We start from the raw sequence: 15018 nt of genomic DNA, 5'->3' as shown, positions 1-15018 counted from the left end.
CCTCCTCAATGACCTCTAACTGAACGAACGGGTGCAAATTCAGAAAAATCACTAGATGACCACCAGGCCGGTTTTTGCATTGAGAAACAAATGCTGAAAAAAAGCAATCAAACTGCTCATTTGGATGCCATCCTCGCAACTAAGCAGGTCTGCACTCCAATCCCATCGCTTTCCTCATGGGAGTATGAAGTTGTCAGTGATCCATGCTATGCCTATGATCATGCTGGTGGGATGGAGGGAAATTTGCAGTGGCCAAATGTGTCCACAGACAGAGCTTTTCTGTTAGATGACACAGTGCCTCAATGCCCCTGGAGACGGGGAACACAGTAGCAGGAGTGTATTGTTCTTCTTCATCCAGCGACAGCAGGGAGCGGGATTGCACTCCTAAAGAAAGATTAGAAGACATTAGAGTGCGTTTGTGTGTGTGTGTGTGTGTGCTTGTAAATCCTGACCTTTGGTCTTTGTGAGATCTCCCTGGCTGACTTGACTGTAAGGGTCTGGTTTGAGATTTGGGTAAATGAGCAGAGAAAAGGAGAGGAGCAACACCTGCACAGAAATACAGATGTAAAAACATTGACAGATCAAGAGCTGTGGGTTGAAGGCAGATGGTTCCACAGAGTGAAAAAAAAAAATTGGAGCTATTTGATGTTACATTTTACGAAGACAAATTATGTTCAGGTGCTTCATTCTAGCGCGCAACTTGGAATGAACAAAATAAATCTTTGAAACAATTGTCTTTGATGCTGATTCTTTTGTTGATACATTTGTTTTGTACATGCTGTGTCAACAGATGATGTTGATTAGATTCTGTTCTCACCAGGATGCAGGTCCCTCTGTTTGCTGTTTTGCCGCAGCCGTAGGGCAGGAGAGCTTGAAGCTGGTTTAGCTGTTCCAGCAGAGCCCTGCGGTACAAAGACATGCAAACAATGACACAGACTGTGAAGGTTAAACAAGCTGAACAACAGTCACTTTGACATATTTCTTCAATATCTGAGTTCACTGGCAATTTCACCAACAAAAAGGTCACGTTTTGTTTATCTGACAGAACATTGGGATTGGCTTGGTATTTTGGTCACCTTCTATCACAACATCTTTGTCGTGATATTAAATGAAAAGAAAGATTTCTTAAACACTTTTTTCAGTCGTGCAAGAGGAATTGAGGTTGGGAGAAAATCTCACTGGGTCATTAAAAGCTGACTGACAGCAACTGAAACCTGTCAAAAAAAAGGAAAGAAAAAAACGAGGATGCCTTCAAAATAGAGGTAAAAACAAAACAAAACAAAAATGTACATGGAATATTAACAACAACACTTTTTGTATTGCCTTCTCCTATTTGTGGAGGTGTCTAACAACGGGCACCATACCGCGAGGAGAAAATGGTAAACAAGGGATGATAAATTGAACTTTTGCCGCAGCAGAAGCTGAGATAATTATTAGCTGATTGACAGGGAATTAATTTAATGCAAATGCGTAATATTTACAAACTCCTGCCTTTCCAATGTGACCAAAATCACCAATGTTCTCATGGCCATTTTGAGAGACTCTGTCATTTTATAATAACGGTACCAAGAGGGAAAACTCATTCTGTTTTCCTTGCTTCATATATACTGGTAATTCCCCAGCTTTCTCATGTAAAAACTCACTTGTTGGTCTCCTCTAATTGGTGAATTTTTCTCTGGAGCTGGAGGTTGTGTGCACTGCATGCAGACATCCTGTGGAGAGAGAGGATGATGTATAGATAAGAGGGGAAGCGTCATCCTACAATATTGCGTTATGATAAAACATCATCTCTCGTCTGCTTCTCCTTTCCAGTACCTCCTCTGCTTTGCATTATCTCACATCCCCTGACTGCACCCCACGCCCTCTTTCTTTTTCTACTGCCTCTATTATTTCTATTAATCATCTTCCATTATGGCCCTCTGACTGAGCTGAATGGTAACTGATAATAATACTCTGTTGATACACTCCGCTGGTGTCTGATTTAATCACCAGCAAATGTTGACTCTGCTCAGTGGGAGTGAATATCTTTTGCTCATTATGGAACTTTTACGTCGACAAGATTGAAAAGGATATTGATAGGATACGAAGCACTGAGAGTTATAGATGGATGGGTTCTTTATACTTGGGTAGGTCTTGGCTGTGATTGCGGTATTGAAATCTACACTCCCCGAAACAAATCAACAAGTTGCAACATATGACAAGATAATTTGAGTACTCAAAAATGTCATGATAAACAAGTAGATAGAACAAGTAGATGGTAACTTGTCAGTCTTTCTGTCATGATATACAATTAGTCATCTCTGTGAGCTATGGCAATAAATTTGCTGTCAGGTAGTCAAGCAAAATTACAGCACCACTTAATTTAATGCATAAATGTTCTGTATTTTCCGGACTGCACCTGAATATAAGCTAAACTGGCCAAAAAATAAACAAATAAATATATGTGTACACAATAAGGCTGCACTTGTCTATAAGCCACAGGTGTCCGCAGAAACATTTTTTTTAATCTTTTGATTAAATACAACATCCACAAATAAGTGCTGGAAATGCTTTTTTTTTCCAAACAGTGCCTGTAACAGGGCTGATGAAAAAGATTAATAAGAAATTACACAAAGAATAGTCCATCTATCCATCCATTTTCCATCCCTGGTTTGTCCTACTTCACCTGATCACTACATTCGTCTTCCCTGCGCACTAAAACCATCAAAGTTGCCTTCTTCAGTGTCGGAATTGAACAGCCTCAGAATTTCACGGTAATTTTACTAGCCCGATGTGACAAGGTTTAATGTTTTGACATTAATGTTTTCATTCATTCATTCATTCATTCATTCTCTATAATTATCATAGACTTATCCTGCATTAAGGGTCATGGGGGTGCTGGAGCCTTTCCTAGCTGTCATCGAGCCAGAGGCAGGGTTCATTGTGGACCAATCGCCACAAAGCCACATATGGAGACATACAACCATTCACTCTCTCATTCAGTTTAGGGTCTTAGAGGGTTTGGAATACAGGAGGAAACTCAGAGGAAACCCACACAGACACAGGGAAGGTTTGAGGAGTTGAACCAGAAACCTTTACCACACCAATCTATCCATCTATCCACTTTTACTGGTTCTCATTTTAGTCAGGGTTGCAGGGGATGGTGGAGCCTATCCCAGCTGCCATCGGGCGAGAGGCAGGGTCAACCCTGGAGTGTTGCCAGTCAATCACAGGGCCACATATTTAGACAGACAACCGTTTACTCTCTCATTCACACATCTGGGCACATTTTCCTAATTTTTCCAATTAATTTGCTGCATGTTTTTAGACTGTGGGAGGAAACCAAAGAGCTTGGAGGAAACCCACGCAGACACAGGGAGGTCATGCAAACCTCACATGGAAAGGCCCTTGTTGGAATTGAAACAGAAACCTTTACCCAGTGCCACTGTGCTGTCCAACTTCTAATGAGCCCTCTGCCAATCTACATTGATAAAATAATTCAATCATAAAGCTCTTACACACTGCCAAATTTGTATTTTGCGTATTAAAATACAAATCTGTAAATGATACATTTTCTCTCCTAGATGGATGTGTTTGCTTTATGGGAAAGTTCAACACTTTTCAACAAAAGGTCAATCGTACAGCCGCAAACTCCATTTGAAGAAATTCATACCAGTCTTGATCACGCCCATGATAACAACTCTTTTCTGCATGTACAATGTAAATAATTTAATTTATGAATAACTCTCAATCTCTGAAGGTTTCACAGAGAGCTTGATAGTGTTCATTCAGAGGCCAAAAACGACACCAGTAAGATAAAGCATATGCGTACACCGTGGATGCTTAACTAAATAATACAGGAGGTTGTGTTTGTCTCTCTCTTTATGTGTCATCGTTTCATGTGCGTGAAAAAACCAGGAGTTTATTCGTGAACACACTCACATGATGCCCAGTTCTGAAATAGACCAAGAATGTTGAACTCCAATGTCATCACTCACAAAATATAACATTTTCAGCCTATTTCTCTGCCCTCTGAAGACATCATCTCACCAAGACAATGCAGAAATGTCATTATCATCATGGAATGGGCGTAAAAGTGATACCTAAAAATGCAGACCGGCAAAGTCCATCGGTGTGCAATAAATAGTTTGGGCTTGACATTGCATAGCTGCTGCCCTGTCGTTTTTGTGGAACTTGAACATTTCATCAGATGACTCAAACTACAAGTGCGACATATTGTTTGTGGAGGTGTGATGGGGCCGAGGTGCCAGCTCGGGGGAGGCTGGATTAAGACATTTTGTTGCATAGGCAGGCTGTTTTGTTGGACTGATTAGAGGAGCGCGGAGGAGGAGGAAGACTAAACTGAGCTCCTTCTTGGCAAAACTCCTGTTGGTATTGTAAAACCCATCTTTTTCACAGTGTTTTGAGCTTCTGCTTCTGTCTCTCCAGCAGCAATACGCAACCATTTAGCCTTTCTCGTATGTTGCTTGTTATCTCCATTGTATGCTTTCCGTCAAGCTGAACCCAAAGCAGATAACCTAACATAAGATAATCTACTCGTCCAATGAAATCTGTACATTCTTTATCTGAATTTAATATGCGATAAAGCCGTTATATATGGTGTTATATATCTGCGTGTTGCATTGTCCTTGACTGATCTTCTTATGTGAGTATGTGTATGTGTTTTAAGGTCACAGTCAACAATGTGTTCTGAGCATGATAATGATAATTACAGCTCAGCTTCGTGGGCTCACAAATATGTCTCTGTTGGGTTTTTGGTGGTTTTGACAGGAACAGTGAGATCTTAATCTATTCTGTCACAGTACAAGACTATTTGGTCCTATTTTCTCTGGCAACATCAGGGAAAATAGTGGAAGAAATAGCATTACTCTGCAAAATGAGCAAAGTTTGATATACAATTATTTTAAACTCTCACCAAAAATGACTGACAATATGATGATCTAATCCTGTGGATTCAATTTTCATAACTGTTACACATACATATAGCAAAGTAGAAAAGATGTCTTATTGAGATGATCGCAAGGTGATAGTGCAGAGCTAGTAACTCTCACTTTGGATTTTGACAGGTTTAAAGACAACACAAATGACAATAAATGAAAAATCAGAACCTCTCTAAATGTGTTCTGTAGTAAATACATCAGTATTAACAGAAATCCATGTCATCAATGTAATCTAAAATGACCTGGATTGATGAAGTAATTGATTAATTCTAACATAAGAAAAATGTTGCTTTTGTTGTGTTTAAGTCATCCTTTTTAGATCTAATGTAACTGCTATCCATGCTGTATTGTTTTATATCTGTTATAGCCTTCTTCAGCAGGAAGATATGAACATAACCATGGAGTGTATTTTTGCTATGAATAAGGAAATTGCTGGTTATTTCAGCACTTGATTCCCCAGACACCAACAATGGCTAGGGCTCTGTAAAGTCTGTTTCCCTTTAAAAAGTGACTTTTTTAAGAAAGAAAAACAGGAGACTGTTTGGTTTTTGAGCCATACAAGCTACCGCTCGAAACACACTCCCAACCTTTTTGTTTTCCTACTCCAGACAAACAGCTTCTGCTGTGCTGTTAAATTTCCTGTTGGTCTTTTTTTTTTTTTTTTTGCAAAGGAAGAGCTGCCAAACAACCACAGTAAACAAAAACACAGATCAACAATTAATGATGGGAATATAGTCTGTTATTCCGATGTTTAGCCTCATGTCATCTTTTAGAACACAGCTGCTAATTACAAAACAAGCTCACTAATGGAACTGGCAATTTCTCGGACAAAGAATGCAGAGATAATGTATGATAATAGGAGGATGCTGAGTTGAAGAAGCCCTTACCTTTCCTCCAAACTATCAACATATTCCCTTTTCTTTTTCCGACTTTCCTGAGCTGAACGTTTGTTCCTGATTTTCCGCCGGATCTTCTTTAGAACCCTCTCTTCAAACTTGTCAGGGAGATAAAACACATGGGTAGAAACACAAGAGAATATGAAGAAGAAAGGCGTAAGTGAGAGCAAAATGTGTTTGGGGGGCAACTGGCAAAGGATGTGTGGCAGAGGAAGTGGATGTACTTTTGTCTGTGTGTGTATTTGTGTGTGTGTGTTGGTTGCTGGGTATATATGTGTGTGTGCTATACCTTGGACAGGGGCAGTTTGCTGGGTAAGTTTATTCCTTCTTTAGCCAGAAGCCTCTTCTCATCCTCATTCAGTACAAGCTCCTGTCGGCAATGTGGGGGGAGTCGCTGCACCTGTGAACCAGCAGGATTATTTATCTTGTTTGTCGGAGACTTTCTGAGCAACAGCGGGCTGATTCTGTCTATTACCTGGAAGTACTCCATTCATAGCTAAAACATTTTGCCCCAGTTGCACTGGATGTCCGAGGCCTAATTGGTTTAATGACAGATTTCGTGTATTTTTCCTCTTTGATGCATGCCAATTTTTAGTATCATCCAGACAGGCAAAATATCAATAAATTCGGTTTTATGAGTCATGTCTGAGGTCATTGAGTGGACCCGGCCGAGGGTGTTCCCAAAAGCCCACACCCATATGTTATGCTGACTCTGTCATTGAGGAGATTTTCTATCACCACTGATACATCATACCTCTGTAAGTCTATCCTGCATTATGAAGGCAAAAATCTATAAGGGCCGGGTGGCAGCACATTAACCTTGCCATTTTTGTTGTAGTTTCAACCAATTTTGTTTCAGCATAGATTTGCATCACAGGCAAAGAAACAGTCCAGTTCAAAGTTCAAAAGTGGGCGGGGGTTTAATTTACCAAAAAAGAAGCACAAGGGAAGGCATGGTATGCAAGTGATATCTGCTGACCACATCAAGTGATGCAATAATATGTCTGTTAAGAGTACGGGTCAATCTAATAGTCCTCAGGAAAAAAGTCAGCAAGCTGAACCCTGATCCTGAATTTTAATCAGTGTCATCTTTACAATGAACTTCTAGATATCTTACTTTCTCTCCGATGTTGGTTAACAACAGGTCCTTCACTGTAAGCGTCTTGGTGGATGTCAGCGAGGAGCTTTGGTTGGTGGTGAGATAGTATGCAATGCCCACTTGCTCTTGGAGCCCATCAGACTCCCATCCTGTGTATGGAACCATTGAAGACTGTTAAACAGTGGGAGATGATTCACAAAATTGCCACCTCTCAATTTAGATTTTCAGGTTTTTGCCCTCATTTTGAACCAGATCCGCATGACTGTGGCATCCTGGTGCTTTCAACATAATGTTCCCTTTCACACACTTTTCCTTGCTTTATATCTTCCCATTGTTGTTGGTAGGATAAGAGCAGTCAATTCAAGTCTTTTAAGCTCAACAAAAAATGGGCTGTCGCTCAAATGGGCTTTCCCTTATTCACGTAGTAAATCACAGTTTTAAACCCTTTATACTTTAACAATGCTGAAAATGGGGGGAAAAAAATAACAATTATTGTCGGAGAATAGTTTCCATTATTGTAAAACTGAAATTACTAATGGCTACACCTTTCACTGAGCCATGCCAAAATACCACATGGATACCCTAAATCTCAGCTGCAGTTGAAGGGTTTTTACAAACGTCCCTTTCTACTATAAATCCTTCAAATTTTACGACGCATCACTGCTATCCATTTAGAATCCAGTCTTACCTAAATCAATAGAAATATCGGAAGATATTTCATTAGAGAGTTTGCTGGGTGGGGGTGCCACAGGTGAACGCTGAGAGAATAACTGCATGTCAAAGCCTGGAATTGATGTGCTGGAGTTGGGGCTGTCTGTTGGATCTGACAGGGGGTCTTCATATATGTCACTGTCAGTGGTGCAGTGGGACCACAGGGGAGATGCGGAGGCTGAGGATGATGTGCTCCTTCCCAGCAAGGATTCCAGGAAATCATCAGTACTGCTTCCATGAGGGTTAAGGTGCTGTCAAAAAGGTTTTTTACATCACTTTATACATCACTACAGCCTCACTGCTTGATTAACCCACTTAACCCTCATATTATGTTAGGGGTCAATTTGACCCATTGGATCAATGGGTGAAATGGGTCAAATTGACCCTTAACATAATATGAGGGTTAATACAATGATCACTGTCTCCATTGATGGCACAGAAAGAATAAACACACAATCTGAAATCCTTAATTTCTACTTTACTTTCAAGCACATATTTGTCTCATTTGAGTATCTCCCACTGACATGAAGCATTCACAACAGGTATAATCTTTTTAATTGTGATCAAGCTTTTATAATATAATGTGCCCACTTTGAGCCCACTTAAAGTCAGGCTTCCCTTAATTTAATGAATTTGTAGTTGTGAATATGTTTTCTGCTAAATGTCTTTGTTAAGGTCACTCACATCATATGTTGTGATATCCCATAGCTGGTTATTTTGGCAACTGGTGTTTCTGAGCATAAGATCTGGGAGATCCATCTCCTGATGTTCCTGAAAGAAAGAGCTAACTGTTAATTATGAAAAGTTTTCTATCTAATTCTTACTCAGTCTCACCGGACAGAAACGTCTAAATCAGCCACCTCTTATCTTTCGTTGCTCAACGTTTCCGTTGAGGAATAGAACAAAGTCTGTTTGAATCAATTTGCACCTACTCTTTCAATACAACACAGGAATCCTTTATATGTTTGAATAGATCTCCCCGCTATCCCATTCAAAGTGTTTCTTACCTGGTCTGTTGTCAGCATCATGAATTCAGCTGTAAATTCACTGCCGATGGAATACCACAGAAAGTATCCCTGGAATAAAAAAATACAAGCAGGTAAATAGGCTCCTTTGTGCCTCTGGCTGGTCTGATTCAAGGGACAAAGTTGAAATGCCATATCACAAAACTACATTCCCACAGCCCAGCTGATCATCAGCCAATCAAGTCTTTCACAGGGAACTGAAAGAGCCAATCGGCTTCCAGTGAGGCCTCTTGGTGAGACAAAAGTTGCTCACAGGTAATCCAGACCTTTGGTGTCCCCAGAGTTTCCATTGCCTGTCTGAACAATTTCACATTCATTTCTAAAACAGTTTTATGATTTACGTCAGAAACTGAAGTAAGACGGACTTTTTGTTTAACTTTAAACAGTCTTCTTTCTCAGGTTATCACCTCCCCTTTAGAGTCAAGTCCAATTTGCCATGGGTGTTTGTCTAAACATGGTCATATCTATCTATCTATCTATCTATCTATCTATCTATCTATCTATCTATCTATCTATCTATCTATCTATCTATCTATCTATCTATCTATCTATCTATCTATCTATCTATCTATCTATCTATCTATCTATCTATCTATCTATCTATCTATCTATCTATCTATCTATCTATCTATCTATCGCTTTACTGTTACAGTGGAAAATACAACAAGCAAACAAAACAAACATTTCAGACACCTCCTACTGGACCTTTGGTGAAGTTAAAATAATTCAAAAAATTCAAATAATGGCATGCTAGTTGCAACAAGTGCTGTGGAAACCCTATCATTATATCATTAAATCATTATTCAAAGAAATATTGGAATACGATATAAAATAAAATGAAATTAAATTAAATAAAAAAGAAATACAACGAAATTTAAATGGTTAGGTATTAAAGTGGAGTATCATTCCAGTATTAAAGTGGAGTATCATTCCAGAGTAAAATTAGTACAAAATAAAGGAAAGAGTTAAATGGTAGAGATAGTTCTTAGGTTTTCTCTTGGCTACAACAGCAGTAACTGTAGTGACACAACCTGAGGACCCTTCAAGAGATAACAAGCTCTATCTGATAGTCTTACTATTGTTAGTCCCACAGTACAAAGACATGCAGCAGATTAATCAAAAAATATTGGGAACAATTGCCCCAAATGAGTGAGTTGAATGGTTGACTGAATGGTTGTCTGTCTCTGTATGTGGCTGATTCCCGCAACCCTGATTGCAGGATAAGTGACAGAGAATGGATTTATAAATATGTATGTGTATGTACATATATATATAATATCATTATTATTATTATTATTATTATTATTATTAGTAGTAGTAGTAGTAGTAGTAGTAGTAGTAGTAGTAGTAGTATTGCTATTATTATTATTATTATCATCATTATTATTATTATTATTATTGTTGTTATTATATTACTATTATTATTATTATTGATAATAACAATAATAATAACAATACATACATACATACATACACTTGTTAGTTATTGGTTTGTATTACAAGTTGTTCGTTTCAATGATTTAAGACGAACTAGTTTACACTCTCAATGGAAAGGTTTGTATTTCTGTTTATTCAGTAATATTGCATTACACACACACACACACACACACACACACACACACACACAAACAAACGTGTGCACACGAACAAACTACTTTGAGTGGAAGGGCATCACCGTGCCCTATTGTTTGTTATCTTTATTACAGTCATTACTGTCATGTGAGTCCTGCAGATATACCCCATAAAGTCAAGAATTATGTAATGTATGTACGTGAAGCAGTAACAAAATAAGAACATGCACATTTGTAAAGATGCTTTATGACAGTGGAGAAGAGATTTGTGATTATTATGCCCCGCTCTCCTCTCACAAAAGCATATTGACGAGAATGTAATGTCTTCTTGGTTTGCCTCTCTGTTACTTCAATTCTGTTGCTGTTCCCACTTCAAAGAAGAGAAGCACCTTAGAGGAAAAAACCTGAGCTACGTTTATGAATGGTTGCTCAAATAATTGGAATGCAATTTCTTCCCTCTTCTTTTGATATTTTTTTGCTTTTATCAGTGGAACAAGATGTATTTTAAAAGTATGGAGAAATAGAGCAAAGATGAGACAACAAGAAGATTGTGGGCGACGACACAGCACTTCTAGTGCTACAGAGAGTCCTTTTTCGCACAAACTACTTTGACCAAACAGTGAAGTGATTTCTGTCTCAGCTTTTCTTAATAAATGATAAACTCCCCGCAGCAGCTCTGAATACTTTGATTTCAAAAGCCAGAGACATTAATTTTACAGTTTGTGAGGGATTTATGTGGACTTTACAGTACCAAAAAAAATCAATTCAAGAGTTTCTAAAGAACAGAAGTTTACAGATGTTAAAATGGGTTCATCTTACTGAAATATGTCTTTTGTGGTTTCACTGGCACAGTGAAATAAGTCCAATGAAGTCATTTTTATTTCATGAAAGAAAAATAATTCATATGTTGTGGCCACTGTGTGACCCCCGTCAAGCCATTCTTTTCTGCCTTCACTTCTAATGTGTATCCATTGCAATGAAATAGACATCTAGATCTCAGTATAATCAGTAATAAGCCTAATTATATTGCAGCAGTGCTCAGCAATCTTTATTGCTGTTTTATCTTCAGATTTGACGGTTTCAAAGTACATACAGATATGATTTAAATGGGACATCTCTTGTACATCTCTGGATACCAAGAATAGATTGCAGCTCAAAATTGATAACTGCTGTTTTCCTGCAGGTATCTGTAACCTGGAAAAATAATTTGTCCTTTCCCTTTGGGTGCATGTTACTGAGGAAATATGCGGTCAATCTGGGAAATGCTGGGATCAGTCCACCCTTTGGCCATGTTTGACATTGAGTGAAGAACTCTTGAATTCTACTTCTATGCAACTTATTTGCCATACCTAATTAAATAGTTCCACAAACCAGTTTCAAGCTGCAAACTTTCCCAGTGTTATTATTCCATTCGTACATTGGTTTCCTCACAGCTCACATTTAATTTTCTCGGCAATGACTTGTGAAATGGAAAACGCACTGGTTGAAAATGTCAGGTTTGGATTTCCTCACGAGGAAAACTCCAGTTGATTGGTGAGATGAACCGGCTTGGCTGTGTTTTTCTTTTTTCAACATCCAAGGGACAGGTGAGAAGCACAGTGTGTGCTCTCAGCAATCACAGTTATCACGGCAACAGACGTGAAATGCATGTTGGGTGGCTCTTATCTATGGCGCAGTGATAGCTGGAATGTGCTCAAAATTCTGTGCACACTTGTACCCAGCTTGAGAGACACAGATGACAGAATTATTGCATGTGTTTAACTACTGCTGCTTACGTAGTTCTGGAACCATTTCAAACAAACAAACACCCTCAATTTAACTTTTTCAGAGAGATGATCAAACACATACTAGAACAATGTGAAAGGAATACAGCGTCTGCTCTAGTTCTATATTTCTTATGGCTTGGAAAGAAGGAATTAAGATCTCTTGTCCAAAAGTTCCTTAAAAACCTCATTGCTGCGTGCGGCCCATGAGTGCTCCTTGAAAAAAAGGTTGGATCAATTTTTAAGGTGAAAATAGTCTCATCCATGCATGTATAGTAACCTACGAAATATACCATTTTAAAAAAACAGCTTGTTTCAGCTAAATATAGTTGGTGATCTCAAGCCCTTTCATCTGAGGAAAAGACCAATAGCCATTGAATATCATATCGTATCATTCCTTGTCCATTCTGTCTGATAGCCAAAATCTATGTCTGTATAAAAGTGGATGTGAAAATGGGTTTTTGAGTGGAGGAGTTTGAATGTCCCTGTGGTCCTAGAAGCTGTCTTGTTGGGACATGATACCCCGGTTGGATCTGCCAAGGCGCAGTGGTTTGGGGGTTTTAAAATCATATTTTCCTCTGCTTGTTTCACAATGATTACATTTTGAATAATGGATTACGGCATGATTGCTTCTTGTTAAAAAACAAACATAATGCTACAAGTTAAATTAATTCAGCTGCAACAAATCTTTGTCTGAAGAGAAACTTTTCTATATTTTCCCCAAATCACTTCCCTCTTAACCAAAGTTAGGTTTGTTTTACTGTGTTCCCGAGATTTTTATAATCACATTGATTACAATTTGTTACAACTGAAAGTATTTCTAATCCACTACCTACTTTTCAATACTTACCCATACAATTTCCCATTCATAGTATATATTTGACAATGAAATCCCCTGAGTTGACTTTGACTTGATACCACCAATTATTTCTTGTTTTCTTTGGCAAATTGGGCCGATATTCAGTGTGTTTTACAATGAATCATATTGCTCCATGGAGCTGAAAGAGCATCTATCAGAAAATAGCAATCGGACTTTCAACAGCCGGGTGGAGACCCCTCAGGGAGATACCATCTGTGATAAAAATGCGGTTTGGCTATGTTTTGCCATCAAATGTGTATTACATCTGCTGTGAAGTCATCTCCGCACATCTCCTTGAATGATTGCCATCCCTTTAAAGCGGGCTGTATGAGCCCCTCTTATTTGGGGCTGCACATCTCAGAAAGTGGAGTGGCCATCTGGTAGATTTTTGGTTTGATCTGATATCTCAAGATGGACACCCAAACCTAACTGCTCCTGATTCAGTAAGGGAGGGAAATGACATTTTCGAGTGTTTTTTGGAACTTCGAGACTAGGTGTGCAGACACCTCTATCAAGATTGTCATATTTCCTACAGAGATTTAGTGGATAAGATACAGACCTGTGCCAATTGAAGTGTTGATCAGTCTAGGAAGAAGAATGCTGGAGCTGACAGTGAACATTGCCAGCAAAGAAGTTCATACATTTAAATGTCACATCTGCAATTTTGTGAGATCACATGACACTGCCAAAACTAGTTGTAAAAATAGCTGCATTCAAAAGCCTTTCACAAGCTTTGAGCAAGTATAATTATGGAATTTCAAGTGGGTAAAAATTTGTAAATTTGGGGAAAAAAAAGCAACAACAATCCTTTTTCTAATTTACTTCACTACGTTTATGTGACTGATTATATCTGTTACGGATGTCAATCATACAGTGCGATAAAAACTTTGAATTTGCATCCAGCCATAAAGAACATCCTTTTAAATGATGACTCGGGACACTGGAAGCAAAATGGTTAATTCTGCAGAAACGGACCGACAACATGACTTGAAATGGTACACTAACACTTGGATTATTAGTATTATTAATATTTTTATTTTTATCTATCTATCTATCTATCTATCTATCTATCTATCTATCTATCTATCTATCTATCTATCTATCTATCTATCTATCTATCTATCTATCTATCTATTTATTTATCTATATTTTTATCTTTAAGAATTTGACACCTTTGCAATTATCCCCCGGACACACACACACACACACACACACACACGCACACACACACACGGAGGCGCACTCTTAATAAAGGGTTCTTCCTCCACAATGTAAAGTGCACAGCTACTCCCTTGTGAGCCCATTATGTGAATCTATCAATGCATGACTGACTCAGGGAGCGTCCGCTGTTGCAACAAGACAATCTTGATTCTTTCTGTGTTGCGGCCCAGAAATACCCATCAAAATAAGAGTTTTTGCCTATTGATTTCTCTTCTCAACCAAATCCCTGAGATATTTGATTTGATTCTGCCTTCTGCTGGCTGACATGACCATTACACCATCAATGACAGCATTTTCCCAGTGAATCACTATTCATCATGGGACAACAATAGAATAATAATAAAGAAATAACATTGGGTCAATATCTACTGTGGCTCAAATGTAGTTGGGATCAGCACAGTGACAGTGGGTATAAGGCCTCATGAGCCCTTAACCCTCTTATTATGTTAAGGGTCAATTTGACCCATTGGGTCAATGGGTGAAATGGGTCAAATTGACCCTTAACATAATAAGAGGGTTAAATATAATGTTTTCATTCATGTATTCAGTCATTTGGTCAATGCCTGAAGTGCTTATTCTGCACAGTGTTACTGATTGTTGATGTTTTTTGTGCCCTTCTACACAGATTTTATTCGGTGTATAGCACTTGTTCCAGCAGCTAGAAGTGCTTTGTAAATAAAATGGATGGTGCAAAATGAAAAGTCTTCAATGAACTCGCAGAACTCAGAAAAGCCTTCAATGAACCAACTGCATGTTTTGGACTTTTGGAGAAAAACAAGTATGCAGAGAGAGCCCATGCAGACGGGGAAGAACATACAAACTCCATGCAGAAAATAGAGCCTCAGCTGGAATGGAGCTTTAAGCCTTTGAAATGCGCGGTTTGATTCCAAATGTAGTCTAAATTAACAATTGTTAAGAGTGTATGATGTCCAG

The 15018-nt window shown here is 38.6% G+C and overlaps 1 protein-coding gene across 1 annotated transcript; it reads right to left on the bottom strand.

Annotated features, from left to right (window-relative positions):
* Nucleotides 1-193: 193 nt before the first annotated feature.
* On the bottom strand, nucleotides 194-8961 carry LOC147218993 (cyclic AMP-responsive element-binding protein 3-like protein 3-B). The gene is made up of 10 exons (XM_086173118.1): nucleotides 8938-8961; nucleotides 8654-8722; nucleotides 7624-7897; nucleotides 6954-7084; nucleotides 6126-6236; nucleotides 5828-5934; nucleotides 1644-1712; nucleotides 818-902; nucleotides 453-546; nucleotides 194-381 (listed from the first exon to the last, which is right to left on the bottom strand). The coding sequence occupies exons 1-10, from the start codon at nucleotides 8959-8961 to the stop codon at nucleotides 194-196; spliced, it is 1152 nt and encodes a 383-aa protein (XP_086029244.1).
* Nucleotides 8962-15018: the final 6057 nt, after the last annotated feature.

This window comes from Fistularia commersonii, chromosome 25 (genome assembly GCF_037954325.1).
Source record: "Fistularia commersonii isolate RoL2024-O1a breed Wild chromosome 25, RoL_Fcom_v1.0, whole genome shotgun sequence".
Classification (NCBI taxonomy): Eukaryota; Metazoa; Chordata; class Actinopteri; order Syngnathiformes; family Fistulariidae; genus Fistularia; species Fistularia commersonii.
This window is presented reverse-complemented; position numbering and strand designations above follow the sequence as displayed.